We start from the raw sequence: 27,082 nt of genomic DNA on the forward strand, positions 1-27,082 counted from the left end.
TGCGACTCTGAGTCAAATCATTCAGGTTAAATATGAGTTAAGGGCCCGTGGTGGACAATGAAGCTCTCATATTATTATGTTCTGTTCAACTCATTAATAATGACAGCTCCCTAATGAGCCAGTCAGACTTATAACAAAGAAAATTTCTCTTTTAAAAAGAGATTTATGCTGAGACAGAGTTCAGCACAAATACAGATCAGATGCTTTGCAGAAAATTATCCATTAGTGGACGGAAGGTCTCTTAAAATATTGATTAAGTCAGTATTCCTTAGTCAGGAGGAAACCATGTGTTGAAATGATCAAATTCTTTAATAATGAGTTGCTGCGGAACAGAGATATCAATATCATTGTTTGGCAGGAATGGTGTGTATGTGCTTCTGTGTGTGCACGCTACACTCTTAATGAGGAACTGAAGTAAATGAGGAGCCTCATGTTTGAGCTTCCTCCCTGTTGGCGAGGGCAAAGTATGCTAGAAATGCTCTAATTTGTTTCCCTGCCATGTAGCACTCACAAAACAGAGAGTACAAAGAGAAACAGACAGACAACAAAATGATGCACAAAAAGAAATGATGTTAAAAAGAAGTGAACATCTCTGAAAGGGAATGTGGATTTGTTTCTAGGAATCTTTTTGATTAGTTCCTTTTCCAAACAACAGCAATAGTCTCTGCACTGTATTATGCTAAGCACAGCAGAACAAATGATATTTTGTGATACATGTAATGTAATCAAGTTTTGGAGGTCTTCAGTTTTTCTAAACTTCTGTGTTGGAGCTCTGAAAGAAATTCCACAGAAATCAGCATATTTCTGTGCGCTTTATTGATGGGTATGAACGCTATACATTTAATGTATTTTGACCAGTGGTGGAAAATGACTGGAACATGTACTCAGGTAATGTACTTTAGTACAGTTTTCAGGTACCCTGCTACATCTCAGAGGCAAATATTGTACTTTTTAAACCACTACATCTAATTGATAACTTTACTTACCAGCTGCTTTGCAGATTCAGATGAATAACAAACATGGATGGATTATTATACTGTAGGTTAAGATAAGACTTAAAGTAATTTAGATAAACTCCACATGTAACAGCTGCAAGATTAAAGTGCGGTACACATAAACACACTGATAATAATATTCCAATAATATAATGTATATGATTCTGAAATGAGCCATTATCCCTGACTACTTTAACTTTTGTTTAACTTTAAGTATATTTTCACACTAATATCTTTGTGGTTTAACTTCGTTTTTTTATTTTAAATTTACTTAGTAACAGAGAATTTCTACCACAACTGGTTTTGATGCAGTGGTGCCTCAGACTCAGCCACTCAGTCACTTTTATTGTAAGATGATTTGGATTACATAAATGTTTTGTGGATGTTAGCATTAGCCATGGCTCTCATTGATGGCACTACAAAGTTGTCATATCTCACGTACTCCAGGGCTGAAAAATGAAGCCAACACTGAAGTGCCAAAAACAGGACCTCGATTAGCTGATTGAGGCTGGCTCCAAACGTGAGAATGTCCAACTTCACAGCAGAAATAAACGTGTTTACAGTCTGGTACAAAAAAATTGTTTTTTTTTTTGTCTCTATAGCTTATTTCCTTCTCCGTGACAGCTGGACGGAGGGGTGAGCTTTTGCATAACTCACCCGTTTTAAATCTTATCTAGGCTTAAAGTTATGCATGATTGAGGGTGTTACAGGTGGGTGCCACCACGGTTGGCTAGCTGTCTGCTAGCCGTCGTCTTTACCGTGTCTTTGGTTAATTGTATTTTATGTGTCATTACCTTTCTGTTATGCATAAATTACTATTTGCACACTCTTCCCTTGAGACATCTCTGTGACGGAGATCTGCGACGCAAATCCTAGTTCACTATTTGCTGATTCTTGCAGCTTCCCAGTAGACATGCATACCGAACTGCACGTTGGCAGTCGTCACGTGACCGACAGTGACTCACCATGCAGTGGATGTGTTGTAGGGCAGGAGCGTAGGGCTGTGGCTCTCTCCTCGGAGGCTGTGTCGGGGCTGGTAGTGGCTGGGGACCATGGGCTGGGCTTGAGCCTGGGCTTCACTCTCTTCTGGCATGGACCTGTGCCACTGACTCCGAGCCTTCTTCAGCCACCGTCCTCCCAGACCCCATTTCTCCAGGTAGACCCGGCACAGCTCATAGTTTATGGCAGAGTAGTAGAGAAAGTCTAGCGCCAGCAGCACCATGACAAAGAAGCCATAGATCCACACGCCGATCAGGGCTGTATAATTACTGCAGGAGACAGACGGAGAGTATTAGCACAGTGTAATCTGAGAAAGACAATGATAAACACTCCTCACATGCTCTGAGCTACCATCCAGATACCCTTAAGCTGGGTCTTTAATTCCCAGTAGCTGTGATAGAGCTGCCAGGTGTGAATGTTTGCCCTTCATGTGGCAAGACCAAAATGTTCATCAAATCCTCCTTTGATAAAAACCATAAATAAATTAAACAAACTTCCATCTGTTATATTTGCCGCTTTTTTAATACTTGCTTCTTAAGTTGGACAAAAAATTTCATTAGCACAAGAGACTTTTTAATCCATCTCATTTTGGCGTCTTCTTCGTGCCTCTGAAAATCTGTGTTACTTGTTTTCATCTCTCATACATTTTCTCCATGAATTACATGATCCAACTGGGTTTATGTGGGGCACATTTGTACTTTCTTTGTCCGCCCACATCCATAAAGTACAACAAGGTAAATGAGCAGAAATAGCATTAGAAAATAGCTTCCTCAGAAGTTTGAGAGGCAGCATTTGCCAAAACAGAGCTACTAAATATTTCTGGGTATGAGATTTCTGTGTATATGGTGCTGAAAGTGATTCAGTCCTATCTGGATGCTATTCAGAATGAAAATATATTATTTTGACTCTGAGAGACAGCGATGACACAGAATATTACTTCAAAATTGATTTATCTGGAGGGAAACCAATCCTTTATGTCATTTCAGCACACTTTGCAATTTGACTGCATTGATTAAAGCCCTTACAAAAAATGATATCCAAGGGCTTCTAGTTCGGTAAATCAAGTGGTTCCATTTCTGTGTGAAAATGATGTGATCTTGAGGATATTTATCTGAATAAATGTTCTTAAAATGAACATCTGAGCTGCTCGGATGAGCTCTGAGGCAGATGAATATCATCACTTCAACATTTCTCATACATAGGCTCTACTTGGGGTGGCCCGACCAGGTAGATAAAATCCCTCGGTTTCAACCATGCAGCAACCTCCAGGGCTGAAAAATGAAGCCAACACAGAAGTGCAAAAAACTGCGGTTCTTCAAATGGCCACTTGAAACTAGCTCCAAAACAAGTCAATCCCCATAGACATTTTAAAATGCCCAACATGTTTACAGCCAGGTACAAACACTTTTGGTCTCTATAGCTAATTTCCTCCTTCATGACAACTGTATGGTGGTTGAATTCTTATATAATCCTTATTAAGGATTAAAATTATGCTTTACTGAGGGCATGTTGCTTTGACTGACAGGTGGGTGAGAGTATACTTGCAACAAACCGGCATGCACCAAAGTCTCGGCTCCACACACGCCTCACCTCTTTGCCTGTCTTTCTATTAGCCGGGAGTTAGGTGGAGTCAGGCACTGCCAAGATGGTGACGGCAGAGCAGCCCGATCTCAGCTTCAAAACCACTCCTCAGAAACCTATGGGTAACGTCTCAGAGGCTACAGCTATCTCTATGGTTCCAACTTATTTCAGTATCTCACTTTAGAGGCTTCTCTATGGGCAGCTACCTAGCTAGCGTCCACCAATGCCTGTGAGGGATTTAGGGGGTATCTGTAAATTATAGCAGCAGAAAATGAACTGTTCCACTCCCCCTCTCCAAACTACATGAGTCTCTGTATGCACATTGATCACATGCTGTATCAGCCCCCCCTCAAGTTAATCCTCAGTGTGTGGGAGACACTGCACTGTACTCAACTTTAAAAGTATCCTTAACTGCATTTTTCCTTTCCTCACGTCTGGTTCAAAGACATTTACCTATAATTTGGTTTGTACGTTTATGTATACCAAGGTGATTTCAGGGGGTAACAGGCTTTCCACAGTCCTTGGATCGAACATGACCACACAACTAAAACAAATGTTATTCAATATTTAACACAGCTTTCTCAGAGAAGGGAAGCAGCTGGAATTGATTATCTGTCAAAGGCTTTTACCTTTTCATGTTTATTTAAAAGTTTGGTCTCAGCTGACTCTTCCTCTTCCACTCTGAATCTATTTCAATTCTGCACCATTTCACCTACTATGTAACTGTACAGAGAGCTATATGGTACAATGCATTGACCTGTAAAACCCACACAGTCCAATCACCTTTGGTTTTACTTCGACTGCAGCAACTACAGTACCATTTTCACTGTACACTGTGAGTAGGGAGCAGAATAATGGCCAGTTTAACTCACTTGGCCAGTGGTAAATATCAAACCCGCAGTCTTATCTTCCATGTTAGTGTCAGATGGACTGTTGAGCCACTCTTTCATTGTGGCTCAACAGTCCATCTGACACTAAAATGACATATCATGACTGGCTGGATCCTAGACAGAGGCAAGCTGGGAGGGCATTAGCACAGAGAGCTGTGGTTTTGTCACCCAAACCTCCCACTGAGAGCTCCCACAGAACAAGAGGCTCATTTTTTCCGTGTCCTTCACTGGGCTTAAACCTTCTTAAATTGTGTCCTGTGGGACAGTATGTTGACATTTTTTGCCAAATGTAGTTATAGTTTGCTATTGATAGTAGTAGACAAGCGCACTACAATTTATCATATGAATTTCTATGATACAGTGAAGGTATCTGATAAAATAGCCAACACTTAAACACCTGCCTTAGTGAGCTATCACGTGGAGGCGTTCCACTCACAACAGCAAATGCTTTCAGCGTCTGTTTCTCTCTGTGGTGGTTTTGTAGGTGTAGATCAATGTCAACGTAGCCTCTGAGTAAGAGGTAAGTAGTGTCAATGAGTGCGATGTTGTCGAGGGAGTGAGCCTTTTGTGAGTCAGCAGAATATAACTGGCTGTTTTCATCTGATCTGAGGAAATGTCACCTCTGTGAAGCTGCTTCTTCTACCAAAGCTGCTTGCAAAAAAACAGCCCATTTTTCTCTTAATTACCTCCAACATAGAGCTTAGGTTTCAGTCCTGTTAGTGTTTTTAGCAGAATATCTCAGAAACTACACAAAAGATTTCAGTGTAATTTGGTGGAAATTTCCAATATGTCCCAAACAAGCAATGATTAGCTTTTGGTGTGGAAGTGTCTCCCCCCCCCCCCCCCCCCCCAAAGGATTATTGTAATGATGACATGCTTATTAGGTTTTTTTTTATCCCATCTCAGGGAAATTTGCTACATAATACATTTAGATGACCTCGAAAAATTTAATTCAATTTGGTTTGCAACTATAATAATAAAGATCTGTACCCCTGCAAATAAATAATCTGCCAGTTACTGTATAATCTCAATTAATCATTTGGTATGTAAAACATCAGAAAATAGAGACAAATTCTCATGGCTATCTCCTACAACCCCAGATCATCAGTCTTGTGTTGTCCAACCAGCAACCCAACAGCCACAGATATTCAATGTAAGACAAGGAACACGAGCAAACTCTCATTTAAGAAATTGTTAGATTTTTTTCAGTTTCATTTAAAAAACAGCCCCTTCCTTTGGCTTTCTCAAAAGTTGAACATTCGTATTCCTACACATAAGTGCACTTGCACCACATTGTCACACTGCAGATCAGGTGTTTTGTCATGAGAGGCTGTTTGATGGCAAGATAAGGGGGTGAAAATGCTGAAAATATGGGTTACACTTAAACTGATGTTGGACATGTTTTCAGGTGTTTAAAATCAGTTTTTTCTGCTGTCCTAATCCACAGCAGTACAATGCTTTGCTTCTGTGCCAGTACTCCTGGCTGCTTCTCCAAACTGGCAGTGTGCTGACCTGAATCTACTGCAGGTCATACACCCACCATGGATAAGAACCTCATACAACCCAGCATCAAATAAGTTGGACTATCGCTTTAAAACACTGATGCACATGGCCATTTTGAAAAACAAATTTTTCTATTTTTCTACACCTTGTGCTGCTTGAGAAAGGAAAGTGGTGTTTTAGGTAATAATGACATTTCAGTCATTTTCCAAAACTACACAAAAATCAAACTAAACCCAGAAATAAAAACTAAAATGGGACTAATAAGACAAAAGTGATACCCGACGGAGCAGACACACGGTGTAATGGGGTCAAATTGTGACAAATTACAGTATATTGTTACTCACTTGTGTGCATATCCGTCTGAGGTGGTGGTGAGGTTGATCTGCATGACTATCTGGAACTCGGTCTCGTTGCAGCAGTACTTGAAGGCGGTGTTGTTGTGGTGGCAGCAGAACATGTAGGTCTTGTTGTCGGAGAGGCGTGGGCAGTGGAAGCCAAAGTGGTAACGCCCCTTGTGGTCAGAGTAGGGTTCACACACCCGGTAATGAGCTGAGAGGGCTGTTGTGTTGGGGAAGACAGAGATAAATGTAAAATCCATTCAGAAGTTGTCAGGAGGGATGTATTTTGGTACTGCAGGAGATAAAGACATGTGGTCCGTGACCTTTTAGGCAGACTTTGTGTTTGTTTCCCAACTTCTTTATTAGAAATATTGATGGAAAACAGCTCACAAGGAAACACCCTTTAACCTACAGCAGCCGAACCACAAAAACAAAGTACTGAATGCTTTTTTTTTTGCTTTGTTTTCTTTGGATGCCTTAGAAAGAGAGTCCAAGTAATAATAACGGTGTAGGACTAGGAACAGAAAACAAACACAGTGTACCAGCAAAAATATGAGACATCATGTTACAGGCCCTGATGGCAAAAGCTCTGTCACCTTTATTCTTGAAGGAACACAACAACCCAAAATACATCTCATTTATTAGACCATAATATGCAAAATTACGACTGTCAGTGTTTCTGGATGGAAACACTAAATATGCTCAGGTATTTGTTTTTTTTCCATCAGCCCAGACACAGAAGTAGTGTGGCAAAATTATATTACAATTCCCTAGATGGTGATTTTGGTTAAGGTCAGGGAAGGACCAAAAAGGATGAAAGATTTTTCTGCACATGACTATAAAAAATAAACTCAAATGAAAGAAACTGGGCTACACCAGTCTCCTGAGCCCTAAATCACCCTAAAAAAAAGTATATTATTTCTTGGCAGCTGGAATTACATGGGATTGCAGAGTGTAGAGTTCATTATGGAGCAATGCAAAGATATGTTGTACAAATGGCACCGTGGCCTGTTTGAAGTCATCTGTAAAAGTCCCTGCAGCTCTAGGAGAAGTTCAGTCAGCGCATCATTGCCGTCACAGAGGGAAAAACATATTGTATTTGTTATGGAATTTGGAAACCAATAAGGTTTTGCTTGAAAATTAAATCACAGAAATTTACTTCAGAAGCAGCCGAGACTCCATCTGATAATGATAAATTACTGATCTGTCGGAGAAATAAACCAGACATAATAGGTGTCAGTTTACAGGACTGAGGCCAGGATATACTGACTTTTTCAACAGCCTCATATCTAATCATTGTCAGCTTCTTAGCATCCTTTTTATTTCTATTGCCAGTAATAAGACTGAATGTTGCAGTTTGCCCGGAGACAGAGAGTGTGTAGTATACACTGTGGCACCTGCACGAAAAGAAACTTTATAACCTTGTCCTGCTCAAAATATGTGTACACACGTTTACTCACTCATTTACTCACTCATGCACAGACTGACATACACAAACAAACTTACATGTAAAACCCCACATGACTGTTGCTGTCTGTTTTCCCATACTTTATATTTTCTTTAATTTTATTTAACTAGGAAAACCCTTTTTGAAATCGAAAGTCTCTTCAGGTGTCCTGGCTAAGATTAGCAGCAGTAATGAGTTACAAGAGAAACAGCATAAGACATATAACACAAAATATGCCACTAATCAGAAAGCAAATATAAAACTCAAATCAAATTTCTAAAATAATCAGGCAAAAGATTGTATTATACAAATAACCTAAACAACGACTTAACACAACCTAATGAATAAAACAAGTTAGTAAGTAAGTAAATCAGTTGAACACACCGAGATCCTAAAATGCCCCAAAACACAGCCAGAGTGTAATCATCCCATATAGAGGCCATCCCATTCAGTAATGCTACTTGTTGGCTGACATACACAGAAATACGATATTCGGGGCTTACCTAAAATCAGCAGATAGTATTAGACATGCTGATGTATCAGTCTGGCTCTATTTATGTGCGTCATTTGCTTAATCTGTAATAAATGATCCTCTTTGATTTATTTTTGTTTGATCATTCTCAGGCAGAGCATATTTAAAATTATGCCACTTCATGTGAAGTGCACTCATATTTGTAATACTGTAACTGATTTGTCCTTGTCTTATGCATTTCCTTTCATCAGTGAAGCCTAAAAATCTGGCAGTGCCGCTGCTGGGATTTGTTTCAAGGTCCACTTATGCTGCAGGGTGATAGAAGTCTTTCAGTAATCTCAGACGGGGACAGATCAGCATTTGAAAGGCGCAAGCTCTTTCAGGTTATAATGAGCTTGGTGTGGCTAGTTATTGTCCCTTCCACAATCGTAATTTAAGTAGAGGAGGGTGTAAAATGAAGCAGCACTGAAGGACATGGAAGGATTAGAAGTCAAGGATGGCTTATAGCGGAAGAAACTCTTCATTTGACCTTTACATTCACCGTACAAGTCGGCGAATCAGTGAAATGGCTCTGCAATTAGCTCAAGTTATTTATATTTGAAATATCCTCATATGAAAGGATGGGTCAGCAGTCGCACGTAAGTGAACTGGCAATAAGGAAGCGGAGGCCCTCGGCGTTGGAAGTGGACCATAAAGTCCTCTAACGATGCACGACTTAACGGTTTTGAAAGAGAGGAGCTCAGGGGAAGTCTCTGGCTTCTCAAATGAACAACAGCTGGTTCTGGAAACGAGGCAGCTGTAAACACACCCACCTGCTTAATTTCATTAACACCTCTTGAAATTTAGGATACAGTTAACAGCTTGGCTCTTGCATTACAATTTGTTTACAACCTGCGGTCTGAAAACAGCTATGGCTCCCTCACTGCAGCCAACAACAAGCAACATCTGAACATCAGTCAGTGCTCACACATCATATTTATTTATTTATAGCTTCCATCACACATACAGTTTGTTGACATTTTTCTGAAACATGGAGGAAGAAAAAACTGCTCTGTGTCTGTGTTACATTCAATTACAAGATAAGAGATACTGACTCACGATGGACTCATTCAGTTGGATTTTGGTAAGCTGTAAAATTAATTTCCAATTCCTTTTTGTTTGCCAAGTACAATGGACTTTTGTGTACCTTTTTTCTGTTATTGTAATACCTGAAAAATGGATGAGGAAATGGAGCAACAAGACACAAAAGTACTGAAGACCATCAACTTTGCTGCTTTTCTCTATTATCATTAAAAATTTAATATGTTTGGGTTTTGGACTATTGGTCTCTTTTGCCTCTAAGAAATTTAGACGATTATTTTCACTATTGTTGAACATTTTATTATATTATTATAAGATTAAATAATAAGATTAATTGATATTAGGTAGTTGTTAGTAATATCCCCACTATCAATATCACCTGAATGAAAATACGACAACAAACCATCAACTATTTTAAAATACTTTGTGATTTATTATTAATAAATTAATTTCTGTACAATGATAAATCCAATTTTTTGAGTGTGGAGGTTGGACGGAGAGTCGTTTTTACACTTAGACTATAAACTAGAATCAGTTTTATCATGTTTATTGCAACAGGAGCTTTTTAATCAGCCAGAAATCTGTAATGTAGCCTTGCACTCAATACCTCCAAAGTACAAGTCAAGTCAACTCTGTGCATTTTGGAGTATTATATTTCATTGTTACTGGCCACCGAAGATGGTAGAAATCCAGGTATTACATCTCGTCTCTGGCTGTCACCCAGAATTCACAGAACCATAGTTACATAAGAGTCATTTGGAGTAGTTTGAAAAGAGATCGAGGTCCTCTGGGTTTGAGTGCATACAGTATTTTTGTGTTACAATTAACATTGTTCACACTCTCACTCTTCTGGTTATTATGGGTTTACTGTTGGATCCAACCTGCTACACTAACACGCCATCCTCCTCTTGCCTTTTTGTCATTTTTAAACTTGAGCTGGCATCTTTTCCCTTGTGAATAATGTATAGTTCATATTTTAGAGATACTGTATGTGTTAGCTTGGTTGTTCTGTTTGTACCTTTTGGGGTTATAATGTGCTCTCTTTACAGTTCCAAGCTGCAAGGCCTCATTCAGAGAGCACCCCTTGGTTCAGAGCTTTTCCCTAAGTACACTTTTTCTTTTTGGCAGTAAATGTTTCCGAGTCACTTGATGTTAAGTGTCTCTGACTTAACGTCTGGCCATCACATGTCAACATCTATCTGCTTCTATTCATAAAACTGTGTCTTTTGGGGTTGCTTCCTGTATTTAGTTCAGCCCTTGCTCACCCAGTAAAGGGCTGAGACCCACATTTTGAAGCATTCTGAGTTTTTAGAAACTGCTCCCAACATGCCTAAATCAACAGGCCCTGAGTGAATGGAGACTGAGGGCTAGACAGGCAGATTCACTGATAAGAAACTTTACAGACCTGCAGTGGACAGCAGGAGGAAAATGACCGTCAGGACGTTGAAGGACTGCCGGCTGGTGATAGTCATCTTCTCGTCCTCATGTGGGAAGAAGGAAGGGCACGGGAGGGAGGGACGGAGGGAGAGAAGGAGGTAAGGAGGGAGGGAAGGAGGGAGGGGAAAGGGGCTGCTCGGCTTTAGCTGGATGTGGGCATCCTCTGCTTGCTGATGGGACCTCTCACATGGCTGCTGCCGCTGCTGGGAGTCGGGACTCCTGATGGGAACAAGACAACCAGGGAGAGGAAAGATTAAGTTGTTTGATTTGGATTTCTGATTTCCACCCCACTGTGTGGACAGCTTGTCTGGCAGTGAGCGCCCATGATGCCTCCTGAAATCTGTCCTTTTATTTACATAATAAAAGGGCTTGGACATGAATTTTAATTGAAATTGGCATTCTGGCTACACTGGGGCTGGAGCTGTTCCATACTTGCAGAAATTCCCATAGTGAAGACAGTTTCTCTGCATTTGATGAGAGAAAAGTTTGCACTTGATACAGTGACTGTTTGTAGCACAGAGTTGAAACAAGGTCAAGGTTAAGGTCTTGTTTGAGTCATTTTATTTAACAGGTGGTTTCAGCCTCTCAAATGTGAACATTTGCTTCTTTTCTTTGTCATAAATAATTATAAACTGAATGTCTGTGTGTTTTGAACTTAATCTTATACTTATACCACATTGTATTTATGTATTTTAGTAAATTATAGTGGCAATTTTGAGGCATCATAATTTGATGAAATTCATTTGATGAAATGAAACAATTATATTTGATTAACCAGTCAATTAATCACCAACCATTTGATGATAAGTTAATTGTTCATGTATTTCAAACAAATATGATACCAGAAATTATCTGGTACCAGCTTCTGGAATATTACAATATGCTGCTTTTCTTTGTCTTCTTCTTTGGCTGTGATATCAAAGAGAATATCTGTGTATCTTTCTGTTGGTAAGACAATTCAAGCTATTTAAAAAGGTCATCTTAGACTGTAAGAAGTTGTGATCTGAATTTCTTTTCCGAACATTTGATAGACCAAACAATGAATCGATTAATCAAGAAAATGATCAGCAGGTTAATAATAACAATAATAGTTGAGCAGGGCTTTGTTTTAGTGGTACATAATTTATGAATAATTTCTTTTTTATTATTAGTGATTAAATTGGAAAAGAAAGAACTGCTAGTCCTCAGTAGGTGAATGTTTGTCTTCAGGCAAGCATACAGATCAACATATGGAGAATAAAGTTTCCAATAATAAATGGCAATAGTGTGAATGCTGACTCAGCAATTAAATAATAACCCTAACTTGGGTTTAAATTGAATTTTTAATTCTGATTTATATTCAGATTTACATACATTTACATTTCCAGAAAACGTCCCGTTTTTTTAATCACAAAATTAAAGACCCATAAAATAAAATATCTAGGTATCTAAGAACACATAATGATCACTGATGTATCATGTTAGCACTCCAAAACATTAAAGGCTCAACTAAGAACAAATGAGTATATTTTTGATAAGGTTGGTTGTTTGTTTGTTTTTTAAAACTAAAATTAGTCTAATTTATCAGTTTATCCTCTTCAGAACTGAGATTAAAATATTACCTATTAGCCAGTAAATGTTTTTATATTATTAAACAGTGGTTGGTATTAAAGAGAAATACTTTTAAGTGTACTAACAGTACAGTGTTCCTCGAGAAAGTGTTATTGATACCATATCTTTAATGAATTAAACAGAAGTTGCTCCTTCAGCACAGTGAGAGAGTTTTGATCGCAGAGCTGCTGAGGAGCATTTTGTTTGTAAATGAAGCATCGTGGGACTTGCTGAATTCTTGTTTTACTTGAGTATCACTTTGCGGTTACCGTAAGCTCTGTCATCGCCACACGTCCTCTGATGCTAAGTGTGATTAATGGGATGGTGGCACATTTTGCTTAGCCACGCTTGTTTCTGTTGTTTGGCAGGTTTATTCCTTCAATAGCACCAGAGGAGATTATACATAAATGGTCCCTGTCCTTGCATTAGTTAAAGGTGATGTTTGTGGTAATTTATTACACACTACTGCTAAACTGAAGCATCGCCACTGCATTGTATTTAAAGCTCTTCTCAGTGTCAGCAGTCTCATGTGATAGAGGAACTCAGGATGGGCTGGAATCATGGCTAATGATGGAAGGTGAGTCTAAATTGATCATATAGGTGGCTGGAACTGAAGACACCAAACCTAGCTTGTCTTCACAGATGACAAACCAAGTAGGGTTTTAAGATGGTTTGGAAAATGTATTCTCTCCCCAAAACTACAAGACCTGTTCTTCCAATACTTTAGACATGGATTATTTAACTGCAGTACCTGGATCTGCCTTTGAAAATGGCCCCAAGGACACTGAGCAGCTTTAGCTGCATTTATGTGCAAAGAAACTTTAAACAGCCTCTGTGCAGAAGCAGCATGGAAAGTATTACAAAACTCCAAAAGTCCTGAATTATTAAGGAGCAATAGAAGGAAGGAATAGAAAACACGTTAAAAATAATAACAAGGGGGAAAGCCATCTATGTTATTCTTTATCTTGTGATGAAAAAGAATGATGGATCACATCCAGTTTAATGTTGCATGACCACCCTCTGCTGCTGGTGTTTTTTCTTGGACTATTTACAAGGGTCATCAGGGACAAGTTAAATACGACCAAAAGCCAGTGTACAAACAGGGAGCACAGAGCACTTCAAATGTAAGGAGGAAACACATCAAACTTATCGAAGTTCCTCAAAGACAGGCATGTGGATCTGTTTACAGAATTCAGGGTGAGTGAGTTTCAACTCTATCACAGCAACATCTTGTGAAAATGTTGATATCGTGAAATAATACTGTTAATGTTTGCAAAACAACCAGGAGCTGTTGTAGCAACGCTCCACACACAACGCTCACAAAGGCTAACGTTATCTGGTTCAGGCTAATTCAGCAACAGCTCATAACGTGATTACCCGTATGTTAAAATAGCTGACACTTTAAATGATTATTTTCACACTACTGATCTGTAAATAAACGTTTGAATGAATGAATGAATGATTGAATGAATGTGGGCTGTGATATTTATTGTAAACACATGAATCATTGTTTAGTTATCACTGACTTGTCTCCCATCCACAGAATTAAAATCTGATCAAACATCGTAGTGTTTTGCACGAGACCAGTCCCAGCACCCACTCACACAGCCTGCAGCCACACAGAGAAGACCAGTAAAAACAGGGCCTGTAAAAAACTTCATGGATTTTTTGACGGTCCAATGGCAGGATTTCCTCTGATGGCCAGTCAGACCATAACAGACGGGTTTGTGTGTGTGTGTGTGTGTGTGTGTGTGTGTGTGTGTGTGTGTGTGTGTGTGTGTGTGTGTGTCAGTCAGTGTGAGTGAGAGAGAGAATGTGGGGGAAGGACAGGCTGAGTTGAGCTCCAGCTGAATGAAGCGATGACCAAAGCACTCCTTTAGAGATCTTTCATGTTATTATGAGTAGTGTAAAACACACTTTGACAATTTGACTGTGTTGTGTGAATGAACAGGTACGGGAGGGGCAGAGCTAATGGAAGTTGTCCACTAGTTATGTAACTGCAGATAGTTGCGTTCTCTCAAGGGGGTGGCATCATTAGTGATAAACTGCCAAACTGCAGGGATACATTGCTTTTTCACCACACTAAGAAAACCTCCATCCTGTCACAGCCTTCGTTATGGCTGTCAGCTCGTCGGTTTCAGAATCTTGCAAAAGTTGGGTGATGCCGACCTGTGGCTTAGGGGTCCTCACAGATCCAAAAGTTGGGATTTTATCAGATTTGGACCCGTGGAAATCACCCAAACCCAATGTGTCTAAATTACTTCTTTTTATTTAAACAGACACCTGATCTGAATAGGACCCACAGACAAACAGATCAGTCCAAACAGACCAGAGAGCAGACCTTGTGAGAGGACACCAACACTAGTTGCAGCATGATGCATCACCAGAAGTTCACAAATCAAGCTGATCCGTCTTAAATCAATACCCTATTTTTCACTTGTGATGCATCATGTGATCAGAGATGAGTCTTTTATCTTTTGGGTATTACACAAATCTTTAAACACGACAATGAGATTCTATCTGACCCAATTAGACTGAGTTTAATTGGGACCCTGTTCCTAGACATCTCAGGAAGGCCTGTACTCTCTGTTCAGACTGCCTGAACAACACCTCTAATACCCTTTTTACACCAAAATTAGTGCTTTTAAAGCGGTTGACTCCTTTCACACTGCCAGACGAGTTTGCCTTTCTGTTCATCCTGAAAGGACACAGGCACACAACTGCAGAGAGAAATGTCATCACACACAGTAACAGAGCGCGCACACACACAGACACAGATTCAAACAGTGAGCCACAAGTTACTGTGCTGACTGGTAAAATGGATCCGTCGCGTCTCATCCCCGGGTTGGAGCCTCCATGAGAGGTGCTCGGTCGGTGATTTTGTGTTTTTAAAATTTGTTTTGTACAGCTCCGAGAGCAGCACTCACACACTCAGTGCAGTGTTTCTGGTGTAACAGCACTATGCTGGGCAGGTGACAGGTGTGTTTACAGCGTTTGTGCTGTGAAAGACATCACAACACAGAAAAGGGGTGAAAATTTGCATGTTCACCCAGGTGTCATATTTACACCACTGCTTATTGGAACTGGAGCGGATAAATACCTGTGACTGCTGCAGAGTCGTTTGACCTGGGACTGAATGCTGATTTTACCCTTTCACACTGATGACCAAAGCCTGACATTAGCAGGTGTTAGTGGATTTTTTGACCAGTGTAAATGGAGCTTAAGAGAATATATATTTATCTTTACTTGGCTTCTGTCTGGTTATGAATATGTGAAATGTGAAGCCGAGCATTACTGTAAAAATGAGCTCGTTTTAATTGCACTTTTGTGGATAAACAAATATATTGGAAGAAACTAAAGGTTAAGCAAACACACTGGAGAATCCCATTGTCTGTCAGTCACTGGGTTAGTTACAGTTAATGTATCTGTTCCAGGTCCTGTTTGTTGCCATGTTGCTTATGTAATCTAAACAGCACAGGCTGATGGTTTCACGTGGCCTTACCAACACACCAAGCCGTCACTCTGGGCAGTATGGACAGAATATGTACGTGGAACACAGCAGACTGTTTCTGTCCGAGTCTTTTAAAGCATTTTAGATCAGACAAGCTGTTCCCTCTTTGGAAAGCCAGGCAGCGGGGTTCCCAGGAGGCTTGTTAGAGTGGCATTTTATATATTTTTTTTCCACTCTTTTTACTTCTGGTGAGAGCTTCGGTGTATTGTCAGATGACAACATGTGCAGCATGACGAGGGATTCCCATCCTCTCAAAACGCCCTACAAGCTGGCTCCTCTTCCTTTCTGCAGCTGTGGTCTTTCACAGGGGTTTTATATACGTTATTTCTTCATCTCCCAGTATTTTCACATGCAGTCACATCATTGTCACATTACTCACTGTTGTGTGCAGGCTGATAAAAGGGCAAGGTTCACTTCATCACAGCGCTGGGCTTGTTTGCAAAGAAGAAGTGAATTGCAGGGTTTGTGTAATGAGCCTGACGGTACTGAAGCAGAACATGAACTGTAAATACACAGACGTGCAACACACACACACATAGTTCACAGTACATAGCTCCCTGGGACTGAAAATAGAACATACTGCCCATCTGAACAGGCTTGGGGGGGTCTGCTTGCTGTTTATGTCTGAGATCAAACTAAAATATACATAAAATGATAACCCGGTGTTACCACTCTCAGAGTAAATGTTGCAATGAGAGAAAATATCTAAAAAATGAACATGCTCCTGAAGTAACTAAAAGCACACAGAGACTGGTTTGTTTGTCCGCATTACTCACTTGTTGTTGCCCAAGAGAAGAAGGAAATATTAAGTGACCAATTACTGCAGCAACCACTGTGAATCTAACGACACACTTTTCATCACAATGCAGCAGGAGACCCAGATCTGTCAGAGGTTTGATGAGGGAAAGTGCAGTGGAAGATTTTGGGCTATTTGGAGATTATACACAGTGATATGCCGGGCCTCATGAACATTCTTGTCCAAGTCTTAGTTTTGTTCAAACATTAACTTCAAGGTCTGTGACATGTTGTTGTGCTTTCTAAAGATCATTATTTATTTATTTTGCCCTGCTGTATGTTTTATCTGAGAAGATCTCAAGTTTGGAAGGGCACGATCTTGACATTACAGTCTCTCTCTCTCTCTCTCTCTCTCTCTCTCTCTCTCTCTCTCTCTCTCTCTCTCTCTCTCTCTCTCTCTCTCTACAGCTTAACTTTATTTTTAGAAGAAACATTTAGGGCTGTCATTTTGAGTCTTCACATAACCTCTGATTTCTCCTATTGTTGATACTAGTTGGATATTTATGCACCCTCTGTGTCTCGTTATTAGGTTTGTGTTTTCCTCAGAGCACACAAATGCACTCCCTGTTGCTACGGTCGGCCTTAATCCATGTTAATGTGCATTATCAATCACCCTAAAACACATGAGCCGGTGAGCTCCCAGAGTCAAGCGCAGTTTAGAGATGAGACGCCCACTTCACACGAAGAATGAGCACACACTAGCTAAGTGACTGCTGTCATATCTGGGTCTGCTGATGGGACTGCATCCAAATACTGATCAGTATTCTGCTGCAACGAGCCCTGTGCCTAATTGATGCTCCCTTTGACTGCCATCATAATAAATTGGGTTTCATTCACTTTTGATGACATTAGAGTTTCACTCTAAGCCCTACAGTGCTTCATTAGGATGAGTCCATGTTGGGAGATTTAGAGCTGTGATGCAGTATAATGATCATCATTGGCACAGAGGACTGAATTGTCTGGGTTGTCAGTGAGTTCAGAGTGGCAGTCTGAGGCAATGAGAGATGGCTGCGGGTTGGACACACATCTTGTCCTGCACCTTAGCTTGTGGATTGAGCCACCAAACAGACACTGAAACAAAATACCCCTCCTGATTCAAATACAGTGACATCACTCGTAGTGACAGCAGCAATCAGCCGATATGGATCAAAAAGCTTAGGACAGAATCATTTCTATACAAATGCTATTTAAATAATTCGCTGACAGGCGTCCACTTACAGTGTTCATCTTGGTTCGAGGTTTTCAGACTGTGTGTAATGACTGATAGCAACTGTCTCTGCCTGCTCTCCCAACATAAGTTCACTGTGTGTGTTTGTGTGTGTCTCTGTGTGTGTGTGAGGGTGTATTTACATGCACTTGCTGAATGCACTCGCACGCTTCGTGACATCTTCACCGCCGTGGCTCACTTCCCCTGCTGTGCTCACGTTTGGGACTTTTACCGTGTGTAATTATCATCCCACTCTCTCACAGCAGCAGGTGTGTGACGCGAGTGGAGTGTAATTGTTCTTCTCACCCCGACCCTTCAGACTGGGGGTGGAGCAGGAGAGGACTGAGGTGCAGTTTGTTATTTTATCTATAAACCAGTAAAGAGCAAAGCTGTCCATTTCATACTTAATATTAATTCAATAAACTTATGAAATGTCAATTAGATATTTATTTGCATGAGAAGTTAAGAAAAGGGGGGAAAAAATCATGGAATCATCCACTTATAGTGACATCACACAACGATATGCAAAAAAAAAATCATATTGTGATTATTTTGACAGATATTGTGATATGAGTCATAATTATGGTGGGAATCGTCATTTTTGCATCTTTTACTGAAATTATAAAATGATGATTTTTGCCAAGGTCTTTACCAAACAAGCATGCTTCTTTATGTCTTGAGACCACTGTGCTACAGAGATCACAACAGACCATTTATGATCATTTTACTGATAATCAAAAAACTGCAGCTCCTGCAATTTGGATATTGCACTTGCTTATATTGCGATTTAGATAATATTTTGATTAATGGATCCCACTGTACCTTAACTCAGGGTATCTGTTAATACAGAGCTCACTTTTAGGTCCCTGTACCTCAGTATGTGGAACTTATTGATCATTTTTATATAAGGTAGAACGCAGCTTGTAACTTGCAGCCAAATCACCAGATTTTACAAAAAACTATTTAATGTGGATATCTGACCAATACTCAGTCGCCAGTCTACCCCACAGACGTAGACAAACATATATCAAACACACTTGTGACAAACAAGAGAATCATTCTATGTTCAGGTTTAGTTTTTGTTACAGAAAAAGAGAATCTGGCAGAGTTAATTTGGCAAAACGTCTTATGGATTATTGTGTTTAAGGATTTTTCTCACACTACCAGTGTGCTGGGGAGGATCATCATTTTCTACAGCTGGAACCGATAAGAATTCACTAAAGAAGTTGACTATAGGTCAAAAGCAGTTTAACTCAGAGGACTATGATTACTGTTAAGAGTTGTCCTCGGTTGTCTGACTGAATGGCAGGAAATTTTACATTTATTTATTAACAGTGAGTGGGCTAATTTTTTTTGTCTTTACCTCCAGATTTTGGCAACTGATTTGGTTTCATCACAGTTTATACTATCCTTGAAAAGAACATGAATTCTGTGTACACTTTTATGGGCCTTCGGTGCCAGCTATAGCCCCGGGCTCTCTCTTTAATGCTGGGCTGCATGATACTGATTGAAATTCAATTTGTTGCATTTAATGCCGACAAGCTATGAGAAGTAAATCAACATTACGTGTAGTTTTATTTCCCTGAAAGCATTTATAAATGCTGTTTTCTCCCAGTGGCTCTGACTTATAACAAAACCTACTCTGTTGAGATCAAAGGACAAGTTGCTCCATAGTGCATGTCCTCTGTTATGTTATTTTAAATATATCTAATACTGAATGTCAAATGATCTCAAATTCAAAACATTATTAATACTCAAAAATTTTATTTCAAGAGATCATTCAGTTATCATATTACACAACTACCCATACAAAGTCATGACCAAATGTTTTTGTTCTGTTATTTCAAAACAGAGAGGCCACAGCCCAGACATATTTCAGTTACAAACTGATATTATAATAACTGCTTATTCATTTATGCCTTATCACTGAGAGCTCAGAGCTGCAGAACTCAACATAAAATTTGACTGATGAACAGAGGTTCTTCTTGAGTTTATATGATCAGTCACCTGAATAAATTTTCCAGATCAAATGTTCTAAATAAAGCCCAGAAGCGGCAGCAGCAACGTGTTTTGGTCTAGTGGCTTGACATCGCCTGGGAGACAATAACGTCACACAAGAAACGGGGAATAATATAACATCCAGTAATTCACATGCACAATGTGGTGTACATGAAATTAATATAGCCGATCTAAAAAAAGACGAGGGAGAATAACACAGCAGGGTTGCCATAGAGCTTGTTGTGGAGAGTTTGGCCAATATAGCAGCATAATGGGCTCAGCTATTGTGCAGTGCAGCTGCCACCTAGCCGCATGGGTGGTCTGCTTCTGTTTTTGACTTGGTAGAGGTTTGTTAGTTTAACACAAGCAGAAGATGAGAGAAGAGCTGTAATCAAACTTAGAACTGCTGCAGGCTCGCTGTGTTTCTACCTGCTGAGAGCCGTCATGTTGATGGAAGCCATTCTGCCTCCTCCTTCACTGTGTCTCACTCCCTTAATTCATCACCAATTCAGATCACGAAGGTAGATTGGAAAATAATAGAGGTACTGTACGTGTCTGAACACCCCACCCCCTCCAATCACATCTGAAATCACAGTCAGCACACAAAGTACAGTTAAAAGTAATGAGAAAAATAATGGGTAAAGTAACACCTGAAAGTAAAAATTGATAAAATATATAAATAATAATACATGAATAAATTAAGCAGAAGGCATGCGATAGAGGGAAGTTTTGAGAGACGATTGTTCAAATTGATTTAGGATCAACATAGGGATTTTACATAAGGTCAGAGATTTGGAATGGTACTGAATAGTATTAGAGATATTTAGGAAACTGAAATCAGAGCTTTTTAAAGTCTTTTCAAGACCCATCAATACCCTGATCAGACTGTCCAAGACAATCTACTGTAGGAAGACTTTTAGTTCATATTTCTGCAGGAGGCCATATCAGCATCCATCTGGAAATAAACCTCCACCAGCAGTGGTCCCTAACAGATCTGAGCACTGTTCATTTCACCTCGCTACACTGCTCCAGCTTTACTTCGAGTTGAATAAGCAGCTAATATCAAAACTATGGAGGAGATGTGAAAAGAAATCTGATGTATTTTCTTTAACCACATATAGAAACAATGAAAGGTGTAATTCTGAAGTCATTATAACACATCAGAGATTTGTATCACGCAGTAGCTGCTAGGAGAAAGTCTATTCTTGACCAAATGATACTTTAACAGTGCAATTCTTTCATCAGTAATTTTTGGATGGGAATAAATATATGCATGCAGCGAGGGAGAGACAGCTAATGAGACAGCTACTGGAGTCTAATAAGTTGAATTCATTATACACTCAAGGTCTCAAAGTCAGCTGGGGGATGAAAATTCTTGGAGCCCCATCAAACATAATGCAGATCTACAAAAATCTGGTTTCCATGTGATGTGGTATGAATAGGGATGAGAACTGAGAACTGGTTCCAGTTTAGAACCGGTTCCAAATTGTCCAAATCATTGGAACCGTACGCCTCTGAGCTTATCTGTTCTTTTTTATCAACGACGGCATGTTTTTCTGACAGTTGCACATTCCAAAACAATGAAGTTACACTTGTGCGTCTCTGCTGCTGGAAACTTGCTACAAGAAGAAGTCATGGCAGTAAAGAAAAAACTGTCCAAAGCATGGCTTCATTGAAATAGATGACGACAGTGCTACTTGTAGTGTCTGTAAAATGGTCATTTCAAGTACGGGTGGAAACACCGCTAATATGCTGAAGTATCTTTCAATGCAACATGGGCTTAAATGTCAGGAATGCCATGTATGTGACACACTACAAACTAGTGTTCTGCTTCCCCACCAGGCCAACATGTCCGTTACCGAGGACAAAGCAGGCTTAGCAGATTTTTCCTTTGAGGAAGAAATCATAAATCAGCGTTTCCCAAACATAGGCTCTACATACATATATACACATACATAAATACATACATACATACATACATACATCGGCTCTACTCGGGCGGCCTACCCAGGTACATTACAACCTGCCCAATTAGAGTAAATCACTCAACTTAGATAAAGCTTACATTACAACTGCTTATTTCACTCTGTTCAAAGTAAGGTTTGGCCACATAAAATAATTTTGCCTCTACAGCCACCTGCAAAAATCAACAAAACAGTCAAGTATACAATACATTGGTTCAGATTAAGGGGTCACATGCAAAAAAAGATTTGGAACTGCCCTTGCAGATTTTCTGAATTTCCTTTTTTCAAAGCACCTCTTGTCGATTTTGGCAAAAAGTGAAATTTAATTCTTGACCTTGGAAACTCTTACTGTAAAGTTTTTTTTATTAGCTCTTCAGGATGATCCTTAATATACTTAGCAGTTGGACTGCTGGTCAGGCAAAACAAGCTATTTTAGGATGCAACTTTGAATTTTGGGAAACTGTGATGGACATTTTTTATTGTTTATATCATCATTATATGGACAAAACGATTATTTGATTAATAAAACAAAATAGTTATTTCATAGTCACTAATAATATAAATTGAGCAAGGGATAGTTGCAGGCCCACTTTTTATTTGAGCTTGCTGTCCCTAAGCAGCACCTCTGCCTTTCAACCTTTGATCAAGCGATTCAAAGGATTGGCCGTTGTTTAGTTTGACTGCTAAATGTCACAGGGATACAGTAGCTGTCGCAGTTAAGTCACTTTCAAGCCCACATAAAGCCTTCCAGGAACTGTTCTACAGCAGCTCCCAACACTTCTAAGGCTTGAGCTGCCTGCAGGCTACACCGAGGCCTCATCTGTCAACACATCAGCACTTTGGCACTCAAATTCAGTTTTCTTTAGTAGTGGAACTGTGACTCATGCAGAATAACTGGACTTGTTTTGGCTGGGGGGTTTGGGAGGCATATTCCGTGGACTATTTGGTGTCTATGATGCAGACAGACATGACAGTGTCTCCCAGACACAAGCCAGAAGTGTTTGTTTGGATTTGCTTTAACATCCCACTCTGGGCTCGGTTGGTTTCTCTTGGAAATGTTCCCTGTCATCATCTGCCTGACCCTAGATTTAAAGTAGCTTCCATATGCAGGCAAATAGCCTGGTGGGAATTTCACAAATGAAGAAAGAGAAACTCACGACATGGGACAGTGATACATGACAAAACTGCATCTCAAACACAGCAGTTTGGTAATCTTTGTTGTCTCCCCCATGGCCTGCATTAGCAGGCAAGGATTATGCAAACCACAATGATAGTGAGGCAACACTGCACTAAAAGTGCAAAAAAATATGATGGTCTGTGTGAGCCAGCAGTTACATCTAACACTAGTAAACCCACAGCAAACAAGACAGAAATAGAAAAAGCACTAATCTGAATTTGAAATTTGGCTGCTAGCAAGGAAGTCATCACATGGAAATGGCTACAGGAAACCCCCCCACCCACCCCACCCCAGCAAAGTATGACTGGCCTGAAATAGACCAAGAAATAAACCGTATGGAGAAATTGACCTTTTCCTTTAAGACTACAATATCCTCAATATACAGTCAAATATTCACTGTGTGCCTATAAGATATAACCCATTGCATATGTCAGTGAAGGTACCTCATCCAGTTGAGTATAATGTGGCCCATGTCAGCCCAGGCTGCCTGAGAATATCAGTAGAAGCTCCCAATCTCCGGGGACCTTTACGAGTGTGTCAGATCCAAAAGTAGCACAATGAAAACAGCGAGGTATGTGAGTTTACCTTCAGATAACCTCCCTGAACATTTCAGTCTTAAGAGTTTTAACACTCCAGACAAAACCCTAAGTAAGTTAGCCCTGAAATAGCCACGACAGATACACTGAGAGAGACCCAGAGAGCTCTCAAACACCTTGGGGTCTCAGAGGTCACTGAGGGCAGCGGTCACAGACAACCTCACACTGTACTGCCAAGAACACATCAGATGAGGACGGCCAATACTCCACACTCTTCCCCATCCAAAAGCTAATGGTATTTTGGCAGCTGGTTTATATGGCCTGTTAGAGAAACCTTCAAATGCAAGGAGCCGTTTGTGGGCTGTTCCAGCGATCATTACTGGAAGTGTTGGTTGGCTGGCCATCGTAGTGGGATCGCACCTCATTAATGAGGCTGTCCTGGTTTTGACCCGTGGAGAGAGAACTCACCTTGGTTTGAATAAGCTTGGCAGATCTTCTGTGAATAATAACTTCCTATTATGTCCTCAAATGCTCCCTGAATGCCAGTGAGTTCAACTCTATGCTCTGATATTCTAACTTTGTGCTAAATGCTCTGAAGTCTCTACTTAAAAGGTTTTATTGAGCTGATTTCTGCAAAAGTAGAATTATTTTTTTTTTATTATCAAACTGAACAATAGCAGCGCTACCTGCTGTTATTCACTGATAATATGTGGACGTGGTTACCCTGTCTATTTAAATTATTAGTCATTATTGGAGAGAGGGATTATAGTGAGCCATTATATTACATGGTGAATGAAAAATTATTGTCATTTGAGCCTGTAATGATTCATGGATTATAATGAGGCTTTATATAGCACATTATCTCTGTCAACGTAGTGAGCACATATATGTTGCTACAGCACAGACAAACACTGACACACAGTAGTTGGGTTGACACCCGCTGTAATGTGGATTTTTGAATTTGTGCCATTGACGGTGTGAAGCCGCTGGCTCAGTGGCAGCTGACTTAAGAGACAAAAATCCAGTCTCCCATTGACACAAGCAGCTTTTATCCACATTCATGCTTTTCTTGCTTTGTACCAACAGCAGTGTCACTGTGTATTATGTTTTTACGATCAGGTCCACCACCACATTGTTTTGAAAGAGATTTGCCAATCAGTACTTATACTAATACATGGTCTTTAGACCCATTCAGAGGAAGATGCATTGTTTGAGTTGACCTTTGCTTTGAGTTATGAGAAACTAAGAAGAAAAAAAATAAATTTACAGAACATAATATCAATATTAGGGTTGCAATTAATAATTGTTTTTACTGTCTATTAATCTGCCAATTATTCTATTCAATTAATCAATTAGCTGTGGTCAGTAAAATGTTACAAAATTGCGAAAAACATCCCAATTTCCCAAAGCCCAAGTTGACAATCTTCGAATGTTGTTTTGTCAGAGCAACAGTCCAACACCCAAAGATATTCTGTTGACTCATAACAATTAGCTGATTATCAAAATAGTTGCCAATTATTTTTATGTCGATTGACTACTCGATTAATTGACAAATCGTTGGAGCTCTAGTGAATGTGCCTGAAATTACCAAGGTCAATAAGTCAAAATACTCCCAACTCCAAGGTTCACTCACTAGTTTTTTGAGCTTTTAACTGTACCTCACAGTCTTCAACTGTAAAAGGAGTTGGCTCAAATGTCAAAAATAAGGTTCCATGCTCAAAAGTGAAGCTGAGATTTTATATTTAATTCAAAAGAATTTTGTAATCATTAATTGAAGACTGTGAAGACATAGTTCAAAACTCCAGCAGCCTGTAAAAAGACCTTTGTATCTGTACTCTTCTCAAGCTTTTTCATTGATGATCCATTCATGAAAAAACTGCCCAACAGACAACTCTAATGACACGATGTCTGATTTTGAGACAGAATAGAGATATTATTTAGCATCTAAAAAAGTAATTAAAAGAATAAAATGAGCATCTTAAATGGTTGCGTTCCCAGCGGTTCCTTCACTGCTTGCACTCGCCACCTCTTGCTGAGACGCTGTAGATGCATTTAAGCTGTTACATCGACGTGTTCCTTTTATCTGGGGATAAAAGCTTTTCCTCTACATTGCAGGCTGAGCCATAGTGACAGAGGCTCGGCTGCACCTTGGGCTCTGTAATCAACAGCCAGTGTTTGACATCGACGTTTAACCCTTTGTCCACTCCCCCTGTATCTCAGCTGTCACTCACTGCAGTGAGGGAGGTCAGTCAAATGTATGGCTTTAATCAGAGCAGCAAATTTAAATTTAGTCTGCATTGGATTTGTAGGTGTAAGGCTTGTTTAGAGATTCTGTCTTGTCTTTCTGCCTTTATTTTTTTTTTTATGAATCCTGTTTTGATTTTACCCAGAAGAAAATTTAAATTAGGATTTCAGATTAATAAATTCACTTCATGCACAGTTATTTTTCATCTTTGTGACTGGGGGTGTGCAGAGTACTGACTACTGTGTATGCTTTTTGCTAGTCTGGTGAAGCACCAGGAATGAAAGCTCATACCTTTGGTGAGCAGGACTGATACCACAGATGAAATCAAACGCTGTGTGTCGGTGAAGAGAAAACAGCTAATTTGTGACAAAAACAACAGTGTTCCATGTGTATCCTCCTTTTTGCTTCTCATTTACAAGATTAATCAGTTTAAGAGCAGATTCTTGCAAGTTGTGAAAGAATATGGGCTTTTATATGACAGCACAAGCTGAGTCTCAAAAGGCACAGACCCTGTCTTATCTCTTAAGCCCCTTTCATACCGAGATCCTGCTGTATTGCCATAAAAAAGATGCCTCATTATGCTGCCTCTGCTTGTTTACACGGAACCAAACAAGGCCAGTGTAATGCCAGCCCAGTGTGTGATTTTAACATGCCAGTATCCCAGACTCAGAGATGTGACATGTAACACAACAGCATCCTGTCACACCATGCCACTCTCCCTTGTACACAGACATTGATTCATACTTTTCATACAGAACAGCGAGGTGGAATAAAGGCACAACATTCCTGTCTGGAACAGGCTTTCTAAATGGGGCTTTAGTTACCTTTGTAAATTGAAAGCTGCAGATGTCTGGTGTGCTGTGATGTGTGCAACAGGTCAGTGAGCCCAAGTATCCCCAAAGATGCTCAGTTTTGAGGATATTATTCTAAAATCTAAAAGCATTTTGGCTTTGAATATGTCACTCAGTATAAACATCACATAGTTAGAAATAAGATGCACAGTATGGGTATGGAGTGGAATAAGATAATTATTCCAACCTTAGGTGCTTCAAAAAACCAGACCTCACATGGAAGTAAATATAAAGGCTTTTGTTCACGGCTTTGTGAACTCTAGTTTAGATTTGCAGCAGCTTTGGTTTGATTTCTTTAACAATATTGGCTCATTGGACCATTACAGAATAGCCACTGTATTATAGATTACATATAAGAAAATAGTTACATGTTCCTTTGAGAAAATAATGATATTGTATTTGTAATTAGATGTGCCCAAAAAGCAAGAATTATCTTGATCACTCATTATCAGTCACATAATACACT

The 27,082-nt window shown here is 39.7% G+C and overlaps 1 protein-coding gene across 2 annotated transcripts in view; it reads right to left on the reverse strand.

Annotated features, from left to right (window-relative positions):
• shisal1b (shisa like 1b) overlaps positions 1-27,082 on the reverse strand; it is a 42,016-nt gene that overhangs the window by 9,351 nt on the left and 5,583 nt on the right. The window contains exons 2-4 of one of the 2 annotated variants that reach the window (XM_071493753.1): positions 10,711-10,961; positions 6,313-6,526; positions 1,961-2,263 (exon numbers count right to left, since the gene is read on the reverse strand). In XM_071493753.1, coding sequence (XP_071349854.1) covers positions 1,961-2,263; positions 6,313-6,526; positions 10,711-10,777 — 584 coding nt within the window. In that variant the 5' untranslated portion in view covers positions 10,778-10,961. Of the gene's footprint in view, positions 1-1,956; positions 2,264-6,312; positions 6,527-10,710; positions 10,962-27,082 lie in introns of those variants that run through there. The other variant, XM_071493761.1, reaches the window with a different exon arrangement.

Source organism: Trachinotus anak, unplaced genomic scaffold (assembly GCF_046630095.1).
Source record: "Trachinotus anak isolate AG129_WGS33_773 ecotype Australia unplaced genomic scaffold, CSIRO_AGI_Tana_v1 ptg000002l, whole genome shotgun sequence".
NCBI lineage: Eukaryota > Metazoa > Chordata > Actinopteri > Carangiformes > Carangidae > Trachinotus > Trachinotus anak.